Source organism: Drosophila nasuta, chromosome X, assembly GCF_023558535.2.
Source record: "Drosophila nasuta strain 15112-1781.00 chromosome X, ASM2355853v1, whole genome shotgun sequence".
Classification (NCBI taxonomy): Eukaryota; Metazoa; Arthropoda; class Insecta; order Diptera; family Drosophilidae; genus Drosophila; species Drosophila nasuta.
In genome coordinates this window covers 19,950,995-19,969,095 of record NC_083459.1, presented here as the reverse complement: position 1 = coordinate 19,969,095, position 18,101 = coordinate 19,950,995, and the positions used below count along the sequence as shown (strand labels likewise).

The 18,101-nt window shown below is 29.6% G+C and overlaps 3 protein-coding genes across 4 annotated transcripts in view; all 3 read left to right on the top strand.

Moving 5' to 3' along the window:
- Positions 1-7,104, top strand: part of LOC132796528 (allatostatin-A receptor) — a 158,724-nt gene extending 151,620 nt beyond the window's left edge. For both annotated transcript variants that reach the window (XM_060807728.1, XM_060807729.1), the window contains 4 exons: positions 725-800; positions 3,648-3,803; positions 3,859-3,964; positions 4,019-7,104. In XM_060807728.1, coding sequence (XP_060663711.1) covers positions 725-800; positions 3,648-3,803; positions 3,859-3,960 — 334 coding nt within the window. In that variant the 3' untranslated portion in view covers positions 3,961-3,964; positions 4,019-7,104. The remainder of the gene's footprint in view (positions 1-724; positions 801-3,647; positions 3,804-3,858; positions 3,965-4,018) is intronic.
- A 2,924-nt stretch (positions 7,105-10,028) lies between these two features.
- On the top strand, positions 10,029-11,320 carry LOC132795881 (uncharacterized). Its single transcript, XM_060806822.1, has 3 exons — positions 10,029-10,179; positions 10,247-10,573; positions 10,634-11,320. Exons 1-3 carry the CDS (start codon positions 10,165-10,167, stop codon positions 10,943-10,945), a joined length of 654 nt encoding a protein of 217 aa, XP_060662805.1. The 5' UTR covers positions 10,029-10,164; the 3' UTR covers positions 10,946-11,320.
- Positions 11,321-13,342: 2,022 nt separating this feature from the next.
- On the top strand, positions 13,343-16,788 carry LOC132796369 (probable insulin-like peptide 7). Its single transcript, XM_060807523.1, has 3 exons — positions 13,343-13,637; positions 16,186-16,352; positions 16,422-16,788. Exons 1-3 carry the CDS (start codon positions 13,483-13,485, stop codon positions 16,586-16,588), a joined length of 489 nt encoding a protein of 162 aa, XP_060663506.1. The 5' UTR covers positions 13,343-13,482; the 3' UTR covers positions 16,589-16,788.
- Positions 16,789-18,101: the final 1,313 nt, after the last annotated feature.

Below are 18,101 nucleotides of genomic sequence, written 5' to 3'. Positions count from 1 at the left end.
AAAGCAAAAAGAAAAAACAAGAAATGTGCATATAAAAAGGCAACGATAGGAAGTTGATAAAATTGAACGCTTGAATGCTTAAAATGAAGGAGAAAGGGGAAAGGGGAAAGAGGAATGACAATCAGAAATGAGGTGAAAACAAATGAGCAGAAAGGCATAAAAGCCGAACACAAAGAAAAGTAATGGGCGTTGTGTAAACAAACATTTTGACTCGCATTACACATTACAAATTGCGTCTTTCAACTTTAAAGCGCCGCGTCCCATGCGGCGTATGCGTGATGTATGCTGTGTGTTGTGTGTTGTGTGATGTGTGTGTGGCCAAATCAGAAATCCAATTCCATATTTTTCGTATGACTTGTGCCGACAATGAGTTTGAGTCTGCAATGTCACATATACATATATACTACATATATCCATGTGTGAAGTTCAACTAACGCAAGCACAGACTCATGTGCATATATGCAAATTGCGCATACGCCGCATACGCGTGTGATGCGCTTATGCATTTGCCATTGGCAATTGTTGAAAAAGTCGACGAGTTTCTATTGCATCAGTTCATAAATCAGACTGGCGCGTATGTAAACTCAACTGCAGTTGCATTTGATAACATTTTACGCGCTTCTCTTTTTTGTTTTTGTTTTTTTTTTTTAGATACACAGCATACATAGATATTATTTTAAGCCATTTTCTACTCTCATCTTTTTTTCTGTCTGTCTGTTTGCAGCAAGGGAAAGCGACGTGTTACACGAATGGTGGTTGTTGTTGTGCTGGCTTTTGCCATCTGCTGGCTGCCGATACATGTAAGTATTTTCATACTCTACACACACATAAAAAGTTCTCTTTATGCCAAAAGTTGATTCGATGCAAAGATAATTAAACTAAAACTTACGCTACCTTTGGTTTGACATGTGCAAAATACATTTAAGCAAATGCATTTAAAGTCGAATTATTAAATTTGCGGATTTTTGGAAGCATCATTTCGGTTGCTCTGTTCCATTAAAATTTGCAAATGTGGCGCATTAAATTATTTTCCAATAATATTTAACGCTAATATGGCTATTACAGGAACTTAAGTTTGAGAATAAAATGTAGAACAAATATATAAAACTTTACATAACTGTGATTTAATTTAACGCAGTTAACAGACAGACAATCGTCTCTACAGTCTTTAGGATTCATAATTTAAGTTGCGATTAGATAAAAATTGTCGAAGGTTTTTTTTGTAATAATTTTATATGCCAAAAAAGATTTGGTTCACAATATATTTTGAATGTAGCAGCATATCTATATACCAAATATATATTTTAGTATTTTTTACATTTCTAATATTTTTGCAGTGTATTCGATTTGTTTTGAAATTAGTATATCGATATACCAAATATATTTTATAGTATATTTTTATTTGGTTTGGTTGAAAATATTATATCGATATACCAAATATGTCTTTCAGTATGTTTTGTATCTTGAGTATTTCTTCAGTATGTAGGTTTGGTTTGGTTGAAAATATATTGTGAATGAAATAGTATATTTATATACCAAATATGTATTTTGTTTTTTTTTTAGATTTTGAGTATTTTTTTAGCATATATAAGGTTTCGTTTGGTTTAAAATATATTTTAAATGTAATAGTATAACGATATACCAAACATAACATTCAGTATTTTTGTATTTTTGCAGTATATAAAGTTTGACTTGGCTGCCAACATATTTTGAATGCAATATTTGATCGACATACCAAATATTTCGAAATTTTAAGTATTTTTAGCACTTATTCAGTATATTAATTTGGTACAAAAAATACCGCACTGTTTTGCTTTAATTGCAAATTAATAGCGAGTATCTCACATTGTAGTATACTTACTTGTGTATTTAGAAGCTTTCCTAATATTTTTATTTGTTCTAAGTTACTTTTACTACATTACATGTGTGGGCAAAGCCCACACAGCAGCAGATTTAAACTAATCTAACCTAAAAGCGCACAAAATAATAAAAAATCCCAAAACGAATGTGAAATTAAATTGCAACATAATTGCATGCAATTTCACTAAAAAAATATATATCATTACAATTTGTTTGGCGTGTCGAAGAAATGGAAACACAATTTGAAAGGGTTCGAAATACCAAATGAATTGCAATTGGCACAATGTTTGCGCAATGTTGTCGCTAATTAAACCCGCAGGCGATGCGTCGATTGAAATTGCATTTGCGTATTTTATTGCAAATCTTTCACTTACAAATTACAAATGTGAAACAAATCAAAATAGAGTGTGAACAGTTGATTAGTTTAATGAGAAAGAGATACTTTTACCTTTGCTTGCTTCCTTATATTGTGATTAATTTGCCAGGCAACTTTTGATTAGCATTTTGATGCTCAAGTCTTTAAATAAAGCTGAAGCTGCAGCTGCAGCTGTTGCAAATATGAACAAATGACAAGAAGTATGTAAATACTCGTACTTGAAAACGAAATGCAACTCAAACTTGAACTTGTTGAGAATGTGTTTCAAGACCTTTCACTGAAGAGTAATATTAAAAGTGGTTTATTAAGTTGGTCGGAAGCGAAAATTGACAACTCTGAATACAATAAAGAATACATTTTTGTATTTTAAGTAGTAGTAGTCTTAGTTTCGTGTTAGTTTTTGGATATCTAATACCAAATTTATAATATCCGATCCAATTCTTCCTTAGAAACTAAATAAATACATAAAAAATTTATTTTTTGAGAGCTAATATTTTGATATAACTTATGAGTACAAACGTACGTATTCTATTTCTAATTATTTTGATTTGACGTTTTGTTTTTAATTTACATGCTTTGCTAGAAAGTTTATTTTAGTTAATTTTGAATCGCTCTTTAAATAACATTTCAAGCTAAGTGCGCTTTAATTTACTTTTATTTTATGTCTGCAAGTTGAAATTTTGTTATAAAGTCTTAAAAATAATTTATACAAAATTTCATAGTAAGGAATCTAAATAAATAATAAACAAAAAGGGTCTATTGCAGTCAATATATGTAAATGTAGTTTTATTTACTTGATTGTTTTTTATGGCAATAAAGGTTTCTTTTCGTTACTGTTATTTTGTGTGTGTGCAAGTTAAAATTTTGTTTAGCAATACAGAATTTGAAAGTAAGAAATCTATAATAGACAGAAAAAATAATAAACATTAAAAGACTTTAAAGCAAAGGGTCTATTGCAGTCAATATGAATGTAGTTTTACTTACTTGAAGTTGTTGATTTTTTCTAATGGCAAAAAAGGTTATTTTTATCCGTTACTGTTATTTAAGCAGTGCAAAATTTGAAAGTAAGAAATCTATTATAGACAGAATAAATAATAAACATTAAAAGACTTTAAAGCAAAGGGTCTATTGCAGTCAATATGAATGTAGTTTTCTGCTGACTGTCATTAGGCAACAAATTGACATTTGTGCTTAGCAAATGCTGCAATTTATTTACTCGAATGTTTAATAAGCCAAGCAAGAAGATGCAACCAGCAGAAGGAGCAGCTTCCTTTCATTTGCATTGCATTGGAAAGTGTTTGCACAAAATCAATGCGCTTTGCAAATCACAAATGTAATTTGCAACGATGGCTTCCTTCTTGGTGCACTAATGAAATGCTTCTTGCAACATATTGTGGCACACTTTTCGCAGGTCATACTGGTGCTGAAGGCTCTCAACATGTACGGTGGCACACATCTAACGGTCATCATACAAATCATCTCGCATGTTGTGGCCTACACAAACTCCTGCATCAATCCGATACTCTACGCCTTTCTCTCCGACAACTTTCGCAAGGCGTTCCGCAAGGTAATCAACTAAATCACAAATCTATCTTTTATACTCATCCGATATTCTTCTATAGGTGGTTTGGTGTGGCAGTCCGCCTCCGATAATGAACAACCAGCAGATAACGAAAACAACTCGCACCACTGGCAACGGCACATCCAATCCAGAAATGCTCTAAGCTGGTAAATACTAACATTACGTATACGCAAAGTTGTACTCTAACTCTGTCTCTGCAGTGCTGGCAAATTCTGGAATATTAATTGGATGTTTGGGTGTGCGACCACAATACAAACAACAACAACAACAACAGCAACAAAAGGTCATTTAGAGAGACAGTTTTTAACAACAACAACAACTAATGCAGTTACCTAATGCAGATATATATGAAATATACTTTGCATAACATATTTTTAGTACTTATAACTAATACACATTAACGCATTAACACGTGCATACTCTGAGTTTGTCCTGAGTGTTGCATAATTAGTTGTTTAAGCGTTGAGTATAATTTTGATTACATATAAATATAATATATATATGGGAAAGTTAGAAAGATGTAAAGTTGTCAAAGTTACTTTTAAGAAAGCGTTTCTTTTCCAATTATTCGATTTACTATCGTTATCGATAGTATTTCAAGCATCGGTGGGAAAGTTAAAGGATGTGTTAAGGTTATTTTTAAGAAAGTTTTTCTTAACTCATTCTATCGATAGTATTCCAAGCTTCAATAGAAATGGAAAAGTTACTTTTAAGCAAGTGTTTCGTTACTCATTTTACTATCGATATCGATACTATTTCAAGCTGTTATGAAGATGTAAACATGTACAAGTTACTTTTAAGAAAACGTTTCTTTTCCAATTATTCGATTTACTATCGTTATCGATAGTATTTCAAGCATCGGTGGGAAAGTTAAAAGATGTGAAAATGTTAAGGTTATTTTTAAGAAAGTTTTTCTTTACTCATTCTATCGATAGTATTTCAAGCTTCGGTGGAAATGTTAGAAAGATGTGAACATGGAAAAATTACTTTTAAGCAACTGTGTCGTTACTCATTTTACTATCGATATCGATACTATTTCAAGCTGTTATGAAGATGTAAGCCAGTGTTTCTTTACTCATTTTACTATCGATATCGATATCTATATGGATAGTATTTGAAGCTTTATTGGAAAAGTTAGAATAATCTTTTATACATTTCACTATCGTTATAGATATCAAAAGTATTTAACGCTTCGGTTTCGCATCTATAATTTAGTTCGTTAAACGTTACTCACTTTATAGTTTGATCGCATATACTAAAGATATTTCATTTCATTGTTGTACATATTGAAGAAAACGGTTTTTAAATAAATATGATATAGAAAGATGAAAAGAATATAATGCTGATAGATCAATATGACAAGTGGCTAAAATATTTCTTTTCCAATTATTCATGTTACTATTATTATCGATATCGACAGTATTTGAAGCTTCGTTTTCGCATCGATAATTTAGTTTGTTACACATTACTTTATAAGTTGATCAACTCAATTCATTGCTGTACATATTGAAGAAAACGTTTATTGAAAATACGTTTGTTAAATGTATTCACGAGATCTGATCTGATTAATGAAACACCGTACCAAATCCTTTTGCTGGCACGCTGAAGCGCAACAATTAAGACAAACATGAATATGTTACAAAAATATATTTAAAAAATAAAAACTACAACTCTATTTAAGTAATTTAATAAATTAAGCCGTATTAAGAAATTGCCCCCACACAAACACAATATACAACTATATGCATACATATATAATATATACTATATACTATATCCACAAAAATAATACCAAGGAATAGAGAATGCGAGTGTGCATAAATTAATGTAATAAAAGCGCGTTGTTCCAATTACAATTACAATTGCATAAAGGGCTACCAAGCAGACTTTTATGCTAATTACTATGCAAACAAAGCAAAAGAAAACAAAATGCGAAATGCGAAATGCGAAATTTATAATAATCAAATTGAATCAACAGAATCCCTTTAACTCTGTGTGACAGCATTAAAAATTAATTGAAATGCCATTAAAATTGGATTAAGCGAACAAATGTTAATTAACGAAAATTCTTGTAGGTTTATAGGCTAACATTGTGTGTGTGCATGTGTGTGTGAGTGTGAGTATAGATATCAATACTTATACAATACACTAGACAAACACATGCATGGCACACATATTCTAACATTCAAATATTTGAGGTAAAATACGTAATGTGATTTATACAGAGACAAAAAACAAAAATAAAAAAAGAATCCTTAAATCGCTTTTTTCGGATTCTTTCCTATCGCAGAACCGTCGTCAGATACAAAAACAATGCTGCAAAGAAAACTAAATTAAATATTAATGATTAAATTACAAACTAGTTAAAAGTGTATTTTTAAGATGATGAATATTAAACGAAAATAGTATTAGAAAATACTTATTAATTTCTAGTTATAGATACATTTAAATATTCTTTTTTTTATTACCAATTTATGTTCTCAAATTGAATTACGTTATAAAAGTGTGAAAACCTTTCCTTTTCATTCCAAATTGGTTAATTAAAAATAGGCAACTTTTTGACGAATTTCATCGTTTAAACGTAGTTATAGAAAATATCGATTTTACGAAAATTTGATAGTTTCCTTTTCAATGTTATCTTGAATTGTTTCGTTGACAAGATTAAATGAAATGAACTCGGAATTTAGTGTAATATTAAATTGAACAATTATTATTGGCATTTCATTGATAACAAGACCATTAAATATATGTATTAGTCATAATGAAATTATTATCAATTATAACGAAAGCTAAGTTAAGTAAATGAAATATTTATATTTGACTATTGCATAAGTATTTACATATTTTCTTTTTATTATTATTATTACTATTATTTAATTTTTGGTTTATTTTTTTGTTGCTTCGGCATTGCCGAATTAAAATATATAGCTTAAGATAACTATTAAACAAAAAATGGTAACAATATATGGTAGAAGAGTACAGAGCGAGCGACAGAGAAAGAGAGAGAGAGAGATTAGGAGACGAATACTACAAAAATTGGAAAATAGATGAAACAAATGTTGGAACAACTTGTGGATTTATTGTGTGTGTGTAATTGTAAATGTAATTTGTAACTTGTAACCTACTGCATTCCTAGCACAGTTGTGGAATTGAACAATATTTGAATTAAACGATTTGCAAACCAACAATAAACAAATACAAATTGAAATATTGTAGAGCTAAGACAAAACCAAAACAAAACATATTGTAAAAATTTTAAATACGTTTTTTGTTTTTTTTTTTTTTTTTTCTTGTGTGTGTGAAGTCAGTGAAAGTCATTTAGCTGTATGTACTAACTACTTAGTATTTACTTATGTACATGGAAATGTGTATTTATAGGGTATTCACCAGTCGCGCAACATTGCGAAATATAAAAAAAAAACCAAGAGAAAAATGAAAATGAAAACAACAATACAAATACTATTTGTCATGCAATTTTTAATGTGCATTCGGTAAGAAAACAAAGTGGCAAAAAAAAACAAAATGGAAAACATAAAAACCAAACTGAATTATTGTATTTGAATATGAATGTTTGTACAATAAATTTGATTATTGTGTTAATAAAACTTATACTAAATGTACAAAATTGTGTTATAACTAATTGAACTGAACTGAATGATCTGACTGTCAACTGCTGAAGTTGATTGATTGATTTGCTGCTAGAGTTAAATTGTTGTCACTATTCTGATTCAGATTGATAGAGTTTGACTTAGTAAAAGAGTTATTTATGATTTATTAGCTTGCTATGCAAAAGTAACTAGAAAGTGGTCCAACAGTAAGTTAGTATATATTTGCGTATAAATCTCTAGTTCAGCAAATATCTGTTTATTTCATCACTAATAAAAATAATAAACTAATATAGAAACCTTAATCATGACACAATTATTTAATTAATTTATTTCTTTTTATTTTCTTTTATTTCGTTTTATTTAATTAACTTTTTTTTCTTTCATTTCATTTATTTAATTTCATTGCATTTCATTTTATTTTAATTCATTTAATTTCTTTTCAATTTAATACATTTTATTTCATTTCATTTCATTTCATTTCATTTCTTTTTATTTCATTTCTTTTTATTTCATTTCATTTTATTTCATTTTGTTTCATATTAATTCATTTTGTTTCATTCCATTGCATTGCATTCCATTTCCTTTCATTTTATTTATTTTTCTTAAATTTCTTGTCTTTTTATTTCATTTTATTAGATTTTATTTTATTGTATTTGATTTCCTTTTTTATTTCATTTCATTTCATTTCATATTATTTCATTCCATTCCATTCTATTCCATTTATTCCATTTTATTTTCATTTCATTTCATTTCATTTTATTTTCATTTCATTTTATTTTATTTCATTTCATTTCATTTCATTTCATTTCATTTCATTTCATATCATTTTATTTCATTTCATTTCATTTCATTTCATTTCATTTCATTTCATTTCATTTCATTTCATTTCATTTCATTCCATTCCATTTATTCCATTTCATTTTATTTTCATTTCATTTCATTTCATATCATTTCATTTCATATCATTTCATTTCATTTCATTTCATTTCATTTCATTCCATTTATTCCATTTCATTTCATTTTATTTAATTTCATCTCATTTAATTTCGTTTCATTTTATTTTATTTTGTTTCATTTTATTTCTTTTCATTTAATTTTTTTTATATTATTTGTATATACCATATCTAGGCTTTTCTTCTCGTTTATTAAAATCTATTTTCAATTTTTATAAACAGTGCTAAGTATTTCGCGATTTTCTTTCCTGCCTCCCTAATTCTATTTCCGTTTGTTTCCCACTCAACTAATATTTCAAATAGTTTTATGAGTCACCTTTCATGCTTACCACACTGCAATTATTTTCAACTTCTTAACTCTTTAAATATATCACAAATAATTCGTATAAACATAGTGAGATCTTTCAACATACACTTTCACTTGCATCAACTCAAAACCTGAGTTTCATTATAAAAAAAGAAAGAAAAGAAAGTTGTTGGTTGCTTCAGCGAGTATCTTGAATGGAGTCCAGAGCTGCACTGAGGAGCATTCGATGCTGAGCAGTCTGGTTGCCAGTTGCTAGTTGAAAGTGGCCACCACAATCCACCTGACAATCGACCTGCGCAGATTTAGCTCTACGTAAATTGGCAACGTGTGTAAACAGTGTTATTATTTAGCTTAGAAATTGCGTTTTGCGCTAGCGACCCGAATTGACCACATCACTGTGCACAGTGGTGCAATGTCGATGAGTATATGAGCAAAAATATGGAAATTTATTTACAATAGTTGTGAAATATATTTTAATTATTTATGTACAATTGAGTTGGAATTAAAATTGTGTAGTTGAAACCTAAAGATGATAATAACTACAGTATTTATGATTTGGAAGAAGTTATTTAAGACAGATAGTTTTGTACGGAGAAAAAAAACGCCTTCTTAGCAGCTTTGTCTGACAATCTGGTATATTTTGCACTCTGTGGTATATTTTTAATGAAGTACTAAAGTACCAAATATATCCTTTGGTATATTTTAACATTAATTAGGCACAGTTTTGCTTTTATTCAAAGATGTTAGCGAGTATCGCACAGTCGAGCACACTCGCCTATAACTTTCTTACTTGTTTTATGTATATTTTTTTTAACTTGCTCAAATTATTTTACGAAATTCTATTATACAGATTTTATTCACTCAACTGTGTTATATACAATCACTTATTTAGATTTTAGTCATAATTAAAATTATATAACTTACTTAATTTTAAACTTGCTAACGATGTTGAACATTTTTCAAATTGTTAAATTTTCACTTTTTGTATTATTATGATTTATTTTGTTTTTTTTTTTTTTCTATTTGCACTCTTATACAGTTAATTTATTTATTTAAATTAAAGTCATAATTCAATTGAATTATTTTTTCACGTGATGAAAATAAATTAAACAATTTTTTTATTTTTCAATTTTTAATTTTCAATAATCATTTTTGTATGCATATTTTTTTACTTGATCAAATTATGTAAAGAAACTTGAACAACATTCAAAAAATTCAACATTTTGCTTATATATTTTAATTTTTTTTATATATGTAATTTGTTGTTATTGATATCATAGTAGAGTGCTGTGGCTATAATGTCATTACTTCCATTTGATATCGTGGCAAACTTTTTGAAACTATTCAAGACTTTCTCCCTTTATACAGTTAGAACACGAGACTTTAAATAAATAGTAGATAGACCGAAAAGTTTTGAAACTTTTTACAATTTAGTTTACTTTTTGTACAATTCTTAAGGAAGTATTAGTGATTTAACAATGGCTCAAATTCGCGTAAGTTGTGAGAAATGAGAAATGAAGAAGAACATTTTAAAAAAACAATTGTGAATTTCTTGATTAGCATCCAAAGAGCCATGTGAACAACTATAAATTGTGTTGCAAGAGTTCGGTTATTGCAATTCTGCAGAAGCTAAAGCCATATATCAATGAACGATGTGCTGAATATTTTTGTGAAGATCGCGAGGATCAAAATCAAGAAATGTACCAAGGCGGAGCATTGTTGCTCAATCAAATGGAGAAGAAAGATCCGATGATGAACCTTTGGCAAAAACCAACTATCCACAGATCGAAGTCAAGTCTGACGATGCTTAGCGAAAGCAGCACGATCAAGGAGACAACTGCGATCGGTGATATGCGAAGCGAATACTCAGATACCAACTCAACTCTGGTGAGTATTGAAAAAGAGATTAAAATCAATCAGAAATAATTGATTCTTATTTCTAAATAGCGTTGCTCTGACTCCACGAATGCTGTCAAAGATTTTCGAAAGTTTAATCCGATTTGGTTAAAAATCGGGCAACTGCAGACTGCAAATTTAAATGAACGTATTCAGCATTTATTCATTGCCAGCAAATTCAAATTGCCTTTGCCACAGTGTGCGATTGTGCGTCCGCCACCTCGACGTGGAAATCGCATTGAAATTGATCTCGTTGCATTCGAACAGATCTTTGGAGGATCCATGAATCTCTTCACTTTCAATGCCAGACTCCAAAGCAATCAAAAAAGGAATCCATTTCACGCCTGCAATAGAGAACTCTGATAAATTCTCTCTCAGCGAAGTTGATAATGTTCAAAATTCTAGCTGGCAATTTGTGAATATCGCTATGACGAAACCCAAGAAGCTTCGATCTCATCTGCAGACTTGGTTGCGCACCAAAAAGCAATTCATTAAAGTTCTAATTTATTTGGTTGCCCTTTGCATAGTTAGCTTTGTCTTTAGCCTTATATTCTAGGAGACTTTCACTTTACTGTTTCGTCAAAATTTCCCCCTTTTATTTTATACTTTATACTCGCATAGAGTTCCATCTAGTGGTTAACTTTTTCTATACTCCCACGCATTTGTAAATTTCAAATAAAACTCTGAAATGTAAGAGAAAATAGTAAATAAAATAGTGAATAAAATAGTGAATAAAATAATAAATAAATAGTAAATAAATAAATTAGTAAATTAAATAGTGAACAAAGTGGTGAATAAAATAGTTAATCAAATAGTGAATAAAAGAATATATAAAATAGTAAATAAAATAGTGAATAAAATAATAAATAAATAGTAAATAAAATAGTGAATAAAATGTGAATAAAAGAGTAAATAAAATAGTGAATAAAACAGTGAATAAAATAATAAATAAATAGTCAATAAAATGTGAATAAAAGAGTAAATAAAATAGTGAATAAAATAGTGAATAAAATAATAATTAAATAGTAACCAAAATAATGAATAAAATATCAAATAAATAAGTAAATTAAATAGTCAACAAAATAGTAAATAAAATAGTTAATCAAATAGTGAGTAAAAGAATATATAAAATATTGAATAAAATAGTGAATAATAATAATTTAATAATATATAAAATAGTAACTAAAATATTGAAGTAAAGTTGCGAATAAATTAAATATTGAATTAAAATTAATAACAATTTAATTTGAATCTATATTACACTCATTGTTTTGATCTACAATATAAGTTCTATATAGAAAATAATAATGTTTTCATTTTTTATTATTTTTATAGGTTTTCGCCCTATGCTAAATAAGAAATCTTACTATATTAAATTACAATATTATATAATTAAGTTGAAAAGTTGTAAGTTTAATCTTATTTTCGTAATTCGTATATAGGCTTAAAAATAAAGGAAATTTTTCAATTTGCTTTGATTTAATATTGTAACAAATTATTTACATAAAATAAGTTTAAAAGAAGTTTGCAATGTGTTTATGTTTTAAGTATTATTTCTATAAAATAATTTAAAACTGTAAGAAAGCTAAGCGATTTTTTAGAGCCTACAACACAAACTCCTCTATTATTTTTATAATAATTTCATGAATTGTCTTTTATTTAACTATGCATATGTTATATGAGCGAGAGCAAGAGAGAACTTTAAAAACTTTTATTTTTAGAGTGACGCTTAATACTTAATCGATCTGTCGATAAAGTTAAATTTCCAAATTAAATAATTCTGGTATTCTGCATTTAACATTTTAAAATGAAATTAACCATTTTGGAAATTATAAAAACAGAAGTTTCAAAGAAGTTTGCGATCTGTTGATAATTTAAGTTTATTTAAAATATGTTTAAACAAGTCGACGATGTGTTTATAGTTTGGAGTTTTATCTATAAAATAAAGAAACATACATAATACATATAAATAATAAAAATAAAATAAATAATAGAAAATAAATATAAAGGTTAAAAAAACTTTAATATTGTCGTATTTTGTACTCTTTACTTTTTAGCTCCTTCTCTTAATCTTTATCTTAACGAGGCAATGAGCATGAATTTCGTGGCAATATCTAGTAGTTTCGTTGCACTGTAACTGTGAAATTTATGCGAATTTGTTAAGTTGACAACGCAAGGACCACAAGTGGACATGGGTCCTAGATCGCGTGGGTGAAAGGCGTGGATATAGATATAGATGTGGATGTGGATGTGGATGTGGATGATACTGAGAACTGGGCAATTTTACGATGCAAACAGAAAATAATCGTAACATGCTTAATTTTATGTTGTTTGTTTATCAACAACAACAGGTGAGTCCTGAGTTGAGTAGAGAGTGGACAAGCAGCAGCAACAGCAGCAGGAGCATCGAAGGATTCGATGCAGTGCCCAATTTGCTTGTGCCGGCGACCACAAATAAACAAGGCAATAAGCGTCAGGACGACAAGAGGACAATTGTTGCCGTTGCTCTTCATTAGCTGGCCAAAAGTGAGTGCGTTCCATACGAGTCTATGTGAGTATATGTGAGTGGGCGATATGCTCTTCTCTTCCCCTTCCCACCCACTTCTTTGCTGTTCACCTCATTAGTTCAAATAAAGCGAGTGGCGAGCATTTCATTTAATTATGCATATAGAGAGAAAGAGAGAGAGATAGAGAGAGAGAGAGATGCCCGCCAGTTGGCCGTCTCGGTTATATTTCAAAACCGGCGAGCGCAGCCTGCAAAGCGTTCAGTTGCCCGTTGACCATCGAACCGTTCAAATCGTGTCCAAGTCCAAGTCTTCTCTAGCTCTCAGCACAGAGCCACAGGCAGATCTAAAGCTAGAGCCGAAGCGGGACTCAGAGCCACAGCCACAGCCACAGCCATGAGCCTAACTGGAGCAGCTGGAGCTGGAACTGGAGTCGGACCACGCAATTGGACGCTGCGTGGAGCTGTTCTCCTGCTCGCCCTCCAGCTCATCCATACTCCGAATGCACTCCAGCACACCGAGGAGGGACTCGAACTTCTCTTTCGCGAACGGTGAGCAGCTTCACTTTTTAGTTTATTTTATTTATTTTTTTTAGCTCTTCTATGTATTAGTATTTTATTTATTAAAGTATATTCTTATTTTTTATTTTATTATTATTCTTTGATATGATATATGATTTTAGTCATTCAACTTCTCTTTTGCGAACGGTGAGGAATCTAATTCAGTTCAGTTGTCCAAGATTTTTCTTATTTCAGGTATTTATTTTTAGTTATTCCATTTATTGAAATTGTATTTATTGGAGTTTTTTCTTATATTTTTATTTTTCTATTATTATTTTATATATTTGATATATTTTAGTCATTCTTCTTCTCTTTCGCGAACGGTGAGCAGCTTCACTTTTGTTCCTAGTCCAGTTTAGTTGTTAAAGCTTTATTATATTTATATTTTTCCAGTTATTCTATTTATTAGTTTTTTTTTATTTATAAACGTTTTTTCTTATTTGTTATTTTATTATTCTTATTTTATATATTTGATATATTTTAGTCACTTTTGTTCTCAATCCAGTTTAGTTGTTAAAGGTTTATTTTATTTTAGGAATTTTATATTTTTCCAGTTATTCTATTTATTAGTATTTTATTTATTAAAGTTTTTTCTTATTTTGTTTATTTTATTATTCTTATTTTATATATTTGATATATTTTAGTCATTCAACTTCTCTTTTACGAATGGTGAGGAATCTAATTCAGTTCAGTTGTCCAAGATTTTTCCTATTTTTTTATTTTACTTGATTTTTTTATTTTAAGCTGTTTTCATTATTCAAGTCTTTTCAATTTTTTTTATTTTTGAATTTTGTTTATATATATTTTGAATTTTGTTTTTATATATATTATTCATTCAACTTTTCTTTCGTGAACTTTTGTTCTCAATCCAGTTTAGTTGTTAAGGCTTCATTTTATTTTATGTATTTTATTTATTTTTTTTAGCTCTTCTATTTATTAGTATTTTGTTTATTAATGTTTTTTCTTATTTTTTATTTTATTATCATTATTTGATAAGATATACATATGATTTTAGTCATTCAACGTCTCTTTTGCGGTGAGGAGCACAACTTGAATTCTCAATCTAATCCATTTTAGTTGTTAAAGACTTTTTTTATGTTATGTATTTATTTTAAGTTATTCTATGTATTGAAATTGTATTTATTAAAGTTTTTTCTTATATTTTTATTTTCTTATTATTATTTTATATATTTGATATATTTTAGTCATTCTTCTTCTCTTTAGCGAACGGTGAGCAGCTTCACTCTTTATTTTATTTTATTTTTTTTTTAGCTATTCTATTTATTAAAGTTTTTTCTTATTTTTTATTTTATTATTATTATTTGATATGATATGGTATGATTTTAATCATTCAACTTCTCTTTTGCGAACGGTGAGCAGCTCAGCTTGCGTTCTCAATCCAAATCAGTTTAGTTAAAGATTATTTCTTATTTTTTCTTTTAGTTGTTTTATTTATAAAATTATATTATACTTAATTATTATATGAAATTTGGTTCTTATGCATATATTTGTTTTATTTTATATATTTAATTCTACTTCACTTTCGCAAACGGTGACTCGGTGAGTTTTCAATCCTAATCAAAGTCAATTCAGATATTAATGTTTTTTTAATTTTTTATTTTACTTAACTTATTTATTTTCATAATTTTATTATTTTTATGTGAGGAGCTCAGCTTTCATTCCTTCTTATTTTTTTATTTTATTTAATTTATTTATTTAAAGTTGTTTTATTTATTACAGTTTTTTTCAAATATATTTAAATTTTTTTTATATATTTATTTTTTTTTTGTGTTTCTTTCGCGAACGGTAACGAGCTCCACTTTTTGTACTCAATCCAAATCAGTTAAGTTAAAGTTGTTTCTTATTTTATATTTATTTTATATATTATTATATTTTAATTACATTTTTAAGGAACGGTGACTCGCTCAGCTTACGTCCTCAATCCAATTTAGTTTAGTTGTTAAAAGAATTGGTCTTAATTTTTGTATTTTTGTTATTTTATTTTTTCGAAAATTTTCATCTGATCGCAACAAAATTTTTAGCTAGCTTTAAAATTACACTTATTCGAGTTTTGTCAATATGTGGGAACGTAAGTAGGCGTGACAAAAATTAGAAACAAACTTGATCTGCCTACAAATATAACAAGTGATGTCAAAAAAATTTATAGCTCTTTCTTTTATAGTCTCTGAGATCTAGGTGTTCATACGGACAGACGGACAGACAGACAGACAGACAATTGAACAGACAGACAGTCTCGGCTGTTGATGCTGATCAAACATATATGTACATGCATACATATACATACATACATACATACATTTCACGGAGTCACGTAGTTATAATACCCTTCTACTCCTATGTGTAGCGGGTATAAAAAGTCGAATGTGGTGGCATAATTATTCGTTTATTTCAATATCATTTCGTGCTCAAATATTTGTCAAGTGCGCAGCGCGCAATTAAATGCATAAGCAGAGATACTAATTAAATGCAATTCGAAATGCGAACACACACACACACACACACTCACACACCCATTCAGGTCACAATCGGACTGGGAGGATGTCTGGCATCGGGAAACACATTCGCGATGCCGCGACAAATTGGTTCGTCAACTGTTTTGGGCCTGTGAGAAGGACATCTACAGGCTGACACGACGCAATCGCAAGCGAAGTGGCAATGAGTTAGTCGTGAAGGGCAGCTACAATCGTAAGTGATCAAAAATGTATATAGAAAAGAGTAAAGTTTGCATCTCAATTATTTATTTTTTCTAATCAGCTGCTGCTGCCTCGACCTGGCTGCATGTGAACTATGCCAACATGCTGTTGCGTAGCAGACGCTCGGATACTCCATCGATTACCAACGAGTGCTGCACTCGAACTGGCTGCACCTGGGAGGAATACGCTGAATATTGTCCATCCAACAAGCGTCGCAATCATTATTGAGCTAATTCTCCCCATTTCCACCAAAATTTGCAGTTTCAATTCCTTTCCAGTTCCAGTTCTCCTAATCCTGTTGTTGTTATAACTTATAATAATAATAATAATGCCTAAATATAGCACACAAACTATCAAAATTTTTTTTTTTTTATATATACATATGAATTATTTTTGTGTGTGTGTTTGTTTGTTGCATCACGTGTGTAGCTGAATAAAGTTTTATGCCACAAAATAACTGACTATTTATTTAACTTTGAAAGTTATTTACTTACGGAATTATCAAGTGAATCGTTGAGTTTAATACACAATTTCGAATTATCATTAACCTGCGTAAATTCTATTATTTCCATCTTTGAAAACACTTGAACAAACAAATATTTTATAGCGCCATCTATGTTCTGTAGTTCGAATGATGACTTACTCGGTGGCGACATCTCGATTTTAATAACCACATCCCGAAAGTATGCTACGATAATTTACAACTCGCTCAATGGCGATATCCACGCTTTAAATTGGAGCAGCCTGAAAGTATGCTACAAAAAATATTATTTTCTGCACATTGCTTGTTTTATGGTAAATTCGAAAAATTATCCTTATTCAGTCATATCCTTACGCATTTTGGCGGGACATGTTGCATTCGATTCGTTGCAACGAAATCTATCGATTGATATCAAAAAACATGGTGTCATCTTAGAATCCAAAACTTGAAATTTTTTGCTCTCCGCACCAAGAAAATCATGCAAAAATCATGAGTTGCAGGATAACTCAAGAACCTCAAGGACGATTTGAATGTCCTTTGGCACGATGATAGCTCGTGCAAGATAAGTTCGTTTGACACATGTCCTGCAAGGATCAGACAGGATATGGCCGAGATATACGCAATTTTCTGTATACAACAAAGTCCTTATATCTCGAGTCCTGTAAGGATTTTCGTCCTTTCAAAACTGTCAATCGAGTTGTATATATTGGAGTTATATTTGTGCCAAAGGAAATCCTAATCGTCATTCAAATGGCCGAGATACAGCGGAACTTTGAAAATTTTGCATATTTTCGGCATTTTTTTATACCTTTCCCTTGAAAAATTGTTCGGTGCCATTTTTGGAAGGATATTAAAAATCCTTGAATGCGAATCGATAGTACTAGTTACTCTGACCACAAAAAGATATGTCCTTTCGATATTTTTAAGGATTTGACAGAGAAATGGCAAAATAAATATATTCAAATTTGAACTTGGCATCCACAAAAAAAAACAATTTTTTATAGCATACTTTGAGGGTGAGCTGAAAGGTCCTTTTTCGAAATTAAGCTCTATCGCGGCCATATCCTGCTAGATTTTCAAAGGAATTGTATTGCCAGGATCCCAAGGCCCTCTTCAGTTGATCGGCATCAACACTTGTAATTTTTTAATCTAGATTTGTGGAAGGATACTAAAAATCATTGAATGCAAATAGATAGTACTAGTAACTGTGATATGTCCTTGTCAGATCCTTTTGTCAAGATAAGCCTATGAAATCATAAT